We start from the raw sequence: 10260 nt of genomic DNA, 5'->3' as shown, positions 1-10260 counted from the left end.
TCTTTGTTAAAATCTTGACCATGTTAATGTTTGAACAACACAACTATTTATGAATATGCAATGTTCAATCATATGTTTTCAAAATAGTTATCTTTGATTTGAACTATTGAAGATACAAGTCACCTCCCATGAATATAAATACCTTCTTACATTAATAAAAGTGTAAGGTAAGCTATGATATATAAAATTAAATATCAAGTAGTGTACACTTTGACAAATACAAGACAAGACCTATAAAGATCCATTATTTTATTTAAAATTATGCTTAGATAATGAGAATTTATAGAAAAAAGGTTTTAAATATCAATACATAAGATAGTTTTAGAGTAAAAGTGACATAATTAAAATGACAATGAATATTTTATTATTAAACCGACAATATGTATATAAATAGAAAAATAAGTTATTTACGTTTCATTTTGAAATAATCATTATCTCTCTAGAAAACTTTTCTCTTTTCTCCTCTCCTTTCTCTCTAATTTTCGAACCTTTCCTTCATAAAATTGACGATCAAAGGCTACCACTAGACTCTTGATAATGAGTAGAGTAATACTGCCCTATTAAAATTTTGGTTAAAGTAAGTTTATTTTTACTCTTTTTTCCCTTTAAGTTAGTTTTGAGTTTTATAGTTTGCATGGGTAGACGTGTTTGCATGTGGTAGTTATAGCTTCATGATTAGTCTATATTGGTTTAGAGTCTTGGTGATATGTTTGGATGATTAATAAAAAGTATGTGGTGCATGTTATGTTATCCTTATTTTTCTATAGGAGTTAGAACTTTTTGTTAGCATGCCCATTTCTACTCTGGTAGGGAAAGTTGATTTTACTTTTCAATAGAATCCTAGATTCATGATTGAATTCACTAAATTGGATGAAGTGTGAATATTCATGTGTTGTGATGTAAATTAAGAGATATGAGAATATTCTTAAATGAATATCGGTTATAAAATTGTATTAAAAGTTTAAAACATAACAATTTACTATGTATTGTTTGTGTTTTTTTTTAATCTGCAATGATCATGTTTTATATAAGAGTAAAGATTTAAGTAATGAATTTTAACTTTGAGAAACGATAAAAAAAAAGAGAAGTAAATTAGATGTATATAATATATTAAATAAAATGATATGAATATTTAGAATAATCACAATGAAAATGTTACATTACCTGTAAAATTAAACTAAATATTTACTTTAATATTAAAATATTTTTTCATAAGATATTTAAATCCTAGTCATACTAATCAACCAATTTCCTTACATTAGAAATCACATTTTTTTGAAATACATAGCAACAAAGTTACAATCATATCATCACATGTATTCACTCCACGTGTCACCTAATCCAAACGATTTTTTATATACGTATTCCTTAATTTTAAATTCAAGTAAATAACTTAAAATTTTCACAATATATTATTAGCTAATTTGTACTCTATGAAATTGACAAACAAAATATCATCAACAAAATACCAGTAAGATAAGTTAAGTATTAAAATATACAAAATATACATTTTTTTTAAATTAAAGAGAATCATGATTAAAAAAAATTATTGATGAAATTACAAACAAAAATTGTTGACAAACGGCTTCAATATCTGTTGCCATAATCTTCAAAACTCGTAGAACTATAATTAATTGCTGTTCATAATTTAAAATCTTAATAACTTTTTAATGCATAACATATTTCTTTATATATTATTTTAGTCAGATAAAGATATTATAAGTAATAGATAATTTATTTCTGATATTTAACATATAAGATTTGAATTCGAAAATGCTAATTAAGTTGTAATGTTTCTGGATAAACCTATCCATGCCTTCGATAGTAAAAGACCATTAATTATGTTTAAAATTAATTGAGAATTTTAACTTTTGGTCTTTTTTTAAATAAATAAGCACTAAAATTCATTTACTTAATTGTTCAAAACAGCATATTGAAATTCCAAATTCCAAATTTAAAATTTAATTTGGTCTTCGAATAGCTTTATTTCCCTAATAAATAATAAACATATGTTTATAAGTGTGCCCACCGTCTGAGATAAAAAAAAAGTATATTAGTTCAACAAATACATTTAAATTAAAACCTTAAGTTCATACTATATTATATTTTAAGAAATTTGTTAAGGGTTATATTATTACAGTCTTATCTACTTGAACTACTCATGAAATTATTAATTTTTTGAGATCCCAAATCGACTAGTATAATAACATTTCATAATGTATAAATGACTCTTAAATTCATCTTATAAATCGATTTTATAAGATTGAATTATGTTTTAAATTTACGTGAAATACGAGACTACCAATTTAAAACCTTCCAGTAATTCTTTCTTTTATACAAGAAAACACATTTCTTGTTTGCATGGTCTAATCATTGATCTAGAAAATTTCTACAGAAGATCAGGTAGGTCACTCGTATAGTTCTTAATATGATTTCATAGTCATTTTGAACTTATCCTAACAATAGTTTGTTGAAATTATCAGATCGACATTTCATAATATATAAGTGAGTGCAAACTTAACCTTATAAATAAATTTTATAAGGTTGAGTTACACTTCAAATTATTTTTAAAAAAAATAATATAACAAAAAATCATATTAAGATATTTATAAATTTATTGATAATGGCAAGTTATGCTCAAATTCAAATTTATTACAATAAATAAATAACAAACAAACATTTTCAAGAATTGCATCACAGTGATAGCTATGGAACAGCATAGGATTTATCAGTTACAAGTTTTGGCATGCATACTCTGAGATTCTGTTATAAAGAAAAAATATCTGATATAGATGTTAAACATTCATATCTGATTACACACAAACAAGTGTCATAAGTTAGGTTACTGCTATGGTTCCATCAAACTTGAAGATTTTATAACATCATCATCAATCTGATATGAACATTGTACTAAGATCTCTCTACACTGCTCCGAGTTACTGCATAGAAGCTAGCAGGCAAAGAATTTGTTCCCTCTGTGCCTGTCCATGTCCCCTTTAATTTTTCCTCTACTGTTTGCAATTTAAGCCAGAGGATAAGATCGAGGGAGCACCCATGATGGAGAATTTATTGAAAGGAAAGTTGTAGAAGGGTGCCAAGGAAGACACTCGTCACTGTTCATAACATTGCAGAACCAACACAGTCTCAAAAAGCAACCTTTTTGGCTGCATCTATGTGTGTCCATGGTGCAATTTGTGGTTTTTCATTATTAATAGAGAATATATGGGCCCATATGAAATGCAGGAAAATTTATGGTAACCTATTCTTTGGACTCATTCCTAGAATGTCAGCACTTGGAGCAAATTTGTTACAGTATCACTGTCTGATTAATTGCTCCTATGTTATCTCTAAGTTTTCATATCACAATTCTCTATCATCCATGAAATTTGAGCTAACAAGCTAAAAAGATGATTAAACACAACCATTTCACTGTCTTGGTGGGGTTATCTACACCAATCAAATAAATCATCACCATTTTCCAAACCGTCAAATCAGCAACTCATGTGATTGGCCAATAATGGTTTGGTTGGTGGACTTTACTCATTTGAATATGTGAATAAGAAGTAAATATCATTTACTTCAAATTTTGCAGAAATAATTATTAGGTTTTCATTATATCCTGTTGCACACCAATTACAAGTACAATGATATCTTTAAATAGAAATAATAAAGGAACACAATGATTAAGCCCACTCACTAAAACATGGTGTCTACTCAGCCCAACTCAATTGGTCATGACTTCATACCCAACAGTTAAGACTATCAACTTTTATGTCTAACTGTATATTTATGGGTGGTTTGATAAGTCTAAGAAACTCTCATCAAGATGAATTTTAAAATAATTCTGATATCATATTATCATATTAAGAAGTTGACTTTAAATCTAACTTAACACTTTGCATCCACTTATATACTATGAAATGCGGTAATTGATGTGACATCTGCAATTGTAAGATAAAAAAGAGAAAACAAGGTGAAATATCCACTTACTAAATTTAACCAAGTTTGGACAGATTCAAGTGGAAGAAAACACAAGGCATTGAATTTTGTGGTTAAAAATTCCCTGAAGCAAAAGCAGCAATTCTGAAGCTTAACTGTAGAAAATTAGTCAACCTGAACCATATGTTATTCAAACGTAGGGCAGCATCTATTGGTGGAAAATGCAGAATGGCAAAGGAGAATGGTTGAGAAGTTGAAGACAAAGCATTAGGGAAGTGACAGCAACGTGAAGTGAGGACCGCAAAAGGGAATTATTGAATTACAGTTGCAACACAACAAAAAAGGTCTTATTCCACCATACACCAACAACACTCACACTAGTAGACACTCACAAATAAACTGCATTGGATCCAATAGATATCCCTTAAAAGGAAAGGTAACGAATAAGAATTCAGAGAATAAGATGAACATCAAATTCCAACCAATCAGCTTTGTGATCAGACCAAATCGTGGGTCCTAAAACCTTCACCCACTGTCATGTAGCAAATCATCAAACGTACATAAAACAATGGTTCTTTTAGGAGAAAAAATTGAAAAATAATAAAATATTTTTTTCATAGTTAACTTAGGTGCAAATTGAAGGTACAAGTTAGCTTATAAACACTAATAATAATAAAATTTAGATCAATAATAATGAATAAATAAATATGTATTACTTTATGAGTATCTAACCTTTATCCAACAAACCAAAACAACCAGTTAATATAGAACCAACCAAACTACTCTAAACCCTAAGTAGTTCCAAGTTTAAAAACACACAATCTAATCCTAAACTAATAAACACACCAAAGTTCAAAGACACCAATTTGAAAAAAAAAAAAAGCAGAAAAAGTTTTAAAAGTAATTCAAGACCGTTGAGTTAAAGATAAAGTGTCTTAATAATCTAATGAATTTATTATTACTAAGAAACCAAATCTCACTAATAATAAAAAAGAAACGTGATTAACTTCTTTTTTTTAAGTTTTTAGTTAGAGATAAACACGTAATCATAATTACTGCATAAACTGAGAAAGGAACCAAGTAAGAACAAACTATAAGACCCCACTGGGCTTCTTTCTCTTCACATTCTCAAATCTCATAATAACCAATAATTGAATTTGAACAATTTGGGGGCTCTCTAGATCTATACACTAACACTCTCTCAACTTGTAATGAATCCTTGTTGGTAGCAGTTAACCTTTCACTGCACTTTTCTCTTTGCAGCCAAAAACCAGTTCCTAACTATGAACAACGAAATGAAAGAAGCAAGTGCATTAGGGGCTAGAACTGCACGAGCCTGCGAGAGCTGTCTAAAAGTAAGAGCAAGGTGGTATTGTGCAGCTGATGATGCTTTCCTCTGCCATGGCTGTGACAACATGGTTCACTCAGCCAACCAATTAGCAAGCAGGCACCAAAGGGTCAAGCTTCAAACTGCATCCTCTAAGCTCAACTACTCTGACACCCTTAATCATAACAAAAAGGTAGCATGGCACAGTGGATTCACACGAAAAGCAAGAACACCACGCCACAGCACCAAGCTACAAGAGCAACAACAAAAGAAAATACATGAAGAAGGAGAAGAAGAACAACAACAACAACAAGTGTTTTTCAATAACACCATTAGTCTTCCCCTTGTGCCAGAGCTTGGAAGTGAAGAAGCACTGTATAATGATGAGAGTGAGGAGCAGCTATTGTGCCGGGTGCCCGTGTTTGATGCTGAGCTTTGTAGTGTATACAATGAAGTGAAGGAAGAGGTTTTGGCTGGTGAAGAAGTCTTTGACTTGGAAAATTTTTCTTGCGAGTTTCTGCCATCTGATATGGATCTTGCTGAGTTTGCTGCTGATGTGGAAAGCTTGCTTGGAAATGGAGCTGATGAGGATTCATCTGAGCATGTGAAAGGATCAGAAATTGTGCTTGATTGCAAAGAAGAAGACGATGAAATGGATGCATGTGTTGATGGAGTTGGAGAAAAAGATGCAATGGTGAAGGTCAAAGATGAAGAAGAACTCGATGCTGACACATCTTGCCATTTGGATTCGATTATTCTTGACATGAATTGGAATGATATTGTTGAGTCAGAATCACTTGCTCAGGAACAGGATAAGAAGGAGATGTTTTTGAGGCTAAACTATGAAGATGTTATTGCCGCTTGGGCCAGTCAAGGTTGTCCATGGACAACAGGAACCCCACCTAACTTCAACTCTGATGATTTCTTGCCAGGTTTCTTGGTAACTTCTTCTCTCAACCTTCTTCTTTGCTTATGTGACAATGTCAACGTAGTGTCTTTTTTGTTCAACTTATTTTATGATGATAACTTTTCAGCTTTTGAGAGGACTTAACAAAAGTTCTATAATGTCCTAGTTGGTCTCATATCTAACTACATGATGAGAAGGATTGTGTTATGCCTTCAAAAATCAATACAAAATTTGTCGATATACCTAAATTAGAGATGATTTATTGAGAAATGGACTTTAAGTTCAATTTATAAATCTAGTTTATGAGATGAGATTTACATCTGTCTATATATTATGAAATACTTTAATCTTGAATCGATCTGAGATCTCCAACAAGTGTTATGTCTTCGGTAACCGATGTAAAATTCGTAGATATACCTAACATGCAAATTTGTAGGTAACCAATGATAGCTCGCGAGACTTCAATTGGTAACTTCTTCTCTCAACCCTCTTTGCTTATGCAGTGATGTCAATTGTGTTAATTAGCTCTTAATTTGTTCTATAGTTCATCTACCTATAATACACTAGTGTTCATTATGGCTAAATAAGAGAATTGTGTTATACTTTCGAGCAAAATCTGTCGATATACCTACTGTAAATTATTCATAAAGGGTTTCTGTTATAATTTTGGTAACGATGTCAAATTTTCCTACACACTTATGTAAAATTTGTAGGTAAACCAGTGCTTCTTAGACTTATTGGTAACTTGCTGCTTTTCTGCAACAATGTCAATTGTGTTTGTGTGTTTGGTTTAACTTATTCTGTGACAAAAAAAATTTCAGTTTTCTGAGAGAACTTTAAAAAAGTTCTACCTATAAATATCACAGTTGATCTCATATGTTTGGCTATAGAAAGAAGATTTTGCTATATCTTCTTCTTCAATAATTAGTCAATGAAAAATTCGCCGATATACCTTACATGTAAATTTATATAGGTAAGGTAATGAATGATTTTTGGCTAGACTTCTGGGTAAGTTGTTCTCTCAATCATCCTCCCTACTCACTATTAAAAAATTATTAAATAAAAACTAATTTTAAAAATTAAAAATAATAGTTGTTATATTAATTAGATTAAATATTATTCTAGAGACTAAAATAATTATTAGTTTCTATTATTGACAAATAATTTTTAAATTGATATTTAATTAGTTACTAATGTTTTAACTACCACTAAAAAAAACATGAAATATAAATCAATTTTAGATACAAAAAATACTTAGTTGCTATAGTAACTAAATTATAGACCATTTTAGAAATTAAAAAAAATAGTTTCTAAATTAGTTTCTATTATTGTTAAATGGTTTCTAAATTAGTATTTAATTAGTAACCAATGTTTTAACTACCAATTATTTAGTTTCTATATTTGGTAGCAACTAATTAGATACCAATTTAGAAACCATTTAACAATACTATAAGCTAATTTAGAAACAAAAATGGTTTATTAAATAAAATGGTCTCTAATTTAGTCAATATAACAACTAATTATTTTTTGTCACTAAAAATTAGTTTCTATTTCATGATTTTCTTGTAGTGTACCAACTATTTAGATTCTAAATTTGGTAGCAAAAATATTTTTAACTAATTAGATACAAATTTAAAAACTATTTATCATAAAAACGAATTTAGAAACGAATAATTTTTTTAGTCTTTAAAATTATTTCTAATTTAGTCAATTTAACAACTAATTATTTTTTGTCTCTAAAATTAGTTTTTATTTAATGATTTTTTTTATTACATATTTGATATTTGATTATGCAATGTAAAAATTTCAATGTCTCTTTATGATAATAACTTTTCAGTCTTCTCAGAGAACTTTTAAAAAAGTTCTACCTATAACATAATGGTGGATCTCACATCCGAATATAGAGGAAGAATTGTGTTACATGTTCAGCAATCAATACAAAATTCGTCGATATACCTAATACAAATATTTGAATGAACTTTTAACATGAAGCTCAAAGTTGATGATAATGGCTATTTCTATAGTTGATGTGCAAGTTTTTTTGTCAAGGGTTCGAATGGTGAGGATGTTCTATGCTGTTATGGGGAAATGAGAAGTTTAAGAGGGCATGCAGATGGGGGAAGAGAAGCAAGAGTGTTAAGATACCGAGAGAAGAGAAGAACTCGTTTGTTTGCAAAGAAGATAAGGTATGAAGTGAGGAAGTTGAACGCAGAGAAAAGACCAAGAATGAAAGGTAGATTTGTGAAGAGAACATCATTTCTTGGAGCCACTGTTTTGCCACCTTAGTCGTCATCATCATCATCATCAATCACCACTGACACCAAAGTAATCAATCAAATTAATGGTTAACTTTTCCATGTTTGATTTTGTGGAAGAGTTAATTAGATTAATTGATTATTAGTTACTTGGTTTTGCTATGTGCAATGCCATCATCACTTTTCTCTTGCTGGGATATTTATTGATTTCTCTAGCAGGTCCTAAGCTTCTACTAATGGAAAAATGGTACCTTCTGTCAGCATTTTCATGGCTTTGGTATTCAATTTCAGAACCCTTTTTTAATGTTGCTTATATATAGAAAGTGTAATCTATGATGATCATGCTATTTTGTATATGTTTGTTTTCCTTAATTAACTCTTTGGGAGATTAACAGTGTTTAACATATATCAGGTACTTAGCAATATTCTCAATAATGTGCTATGCATAGGAAGAAGAAGGAAAGCGACTGGTGAAATGGACTAAGATTAAAGTATACTCATCACATGTTTGAACAAATTTCACTCTCAATCTTCTAAGAACTGATACATGGGAAATCTGAACTTCATTAATGGTGGACACAAAATAATAGCTTACACAGCCTAGCATAGACTTATAGAGACTAATTAACAAGGAGATATCAAAGAAAATAATACATATAATTCAAACAATAAGGAGTGTTGGTCTAGGGATTCGTTAAAAATTTTATACTTTTAGTTTAATTCAACCTTATAAAATTAGTTTGTCTTTTTTTTTTAATCGATGTAGGATTTTTAACATATTTTCTCACATTGAAATCCTTCCACTTGTGCGTGAGATAATATATTTATAGATGGTCCGATAATGACTGACCTAATAAACCCAACAAATACTTGCTAGGATAGGTTTTGCATGACTCTAATGTTATATTAAGAAGTGAACTTTAAGTCTAACTCAATCTTACAAAATCCAATTTATTATTAACTCTAACTCAATCTTATAAAATTAATTTGTTATTATCTCTAATTGATATATCCAGTTGAAATATGTTATTAACCAACTTCATACAGATTTGGTGCTCCCATTGGTTAGTTCCTTCAATTTAGTTGAATTTGTAACAGCAACCAAGTTTTTTTATTTATACACAAACATTTTATTATATGAAATTTTAACAATATGGGACATAAATGTGAGCTAAGAAAATAAACTGTAATAGTTGGGCATAAGCACAAAATGGGATGGGGCATTACATAATTTCATGTCACATAATTTTTTGTGTGGAGACAATTTAACTACTTCAACCCTCCTTCCTATTCCAATGACCACACTCTTTTATGGTCACCACTTTTCTCTTTTACATTACTTCCTTTGGCAATTAAAATTAGCTTCTTCACAAAAAAAGAAAAACTAGTATTTATTATTGACTTTAATGGTTAATTTTATTTAACAAATTGATCCTCTCCAAATTCAAATTGCATGTAAAAAATTTAATTTAACAACACAAATATATAAATAAATTTCAAATAATTGAACCCTATTTAATTTAATGTCATTATTTAAAAGAGTATATTTCTCACTTAATTCAAATGTCAACAACATATCTAACCAATATAATTAGGATACTTTAGAAAAATGTAATTTTTCCGTTTGAAATAAAATTTAAAGAATCCAATATACTTAATCAATTTAAAGTTAGGTATTTTACATATATTTAAATCTAAAAGAAATATAAATTATCACTAAACATGTAGACCGAGTAACACAATATTGTTAGTTCAAAGTGTTGAATATGCAAATGTATTAATTATTCAAAAGAAAAAATTGTAGATCTAGTAATCATATGCAAGTTAAGCAA

General features: G+C 29.3%; 1 protein-coding gene across 1 annotated transcript; it reads left to right on the top strand.

The window, feature by feature from the left end:
- Positions 1-4897: 4897 nt before the first annotated feature.
- On the top strand, positions 4898-8820 carry LOC137838026 (zinc finger protein CONSTANS-LIKE 16-like). Its single transcript, XM_068647236.1, has 2 exons — positions 4898-6206; positions 8223-8820. The coding sequence occupies exons 1-2, from the start codon at positions 5223-5225 to the stop codon at positions 8457-8459; spliced, it is 1221 nt and encodes a 406-aa protein (XP_068503337.1). The 5' UTR covers positions 4898-5222; the 3' UTR covers positions 8460-8820.
- Positions 8821-10260: the final 1440 nt, after the last annotated feature.

Source organism: Phaseolus vulgaris, chromosome 4 (genome assembly GCF_000499845.2).
Source record: "Phaseolus vulgaris cultivar G19833 chromosome 4, P. vulgaris v2.0, whole genome shotgun sequence".
Taxonomy (NCBI): Eukaryota; Viridiplantae; Streptophyta; class Magnoliopsida; order Fabales; family Fabaceae; genus Phaseolus; species Phaseolus vulgaris.
The sequence above is the reverse complement of the archived record's forward strand: the minus strand, read 5'-3'. Positions and strand labels throughout refer to the sequence as shown.

What these genes read in the sequence shown, in the direction of transcription:
- LOC137838026 (XM_068647236.1), top strand. Translation starts at nt 5,223, where the DNA reads ATGAACAACGAAATGAAAGAAGCAAGTGCATTAGGGGCTAGAACTGCA. An exon ending in ATTTCTTGCCAGGTTTCTTG is followed by an intron (nt 6,207 to 8,222) that starts GTAACTTCTTCT and finishes TTTTTTGTCAAG; the next exon opens with GGTTCGAATGGTGAGGATGT.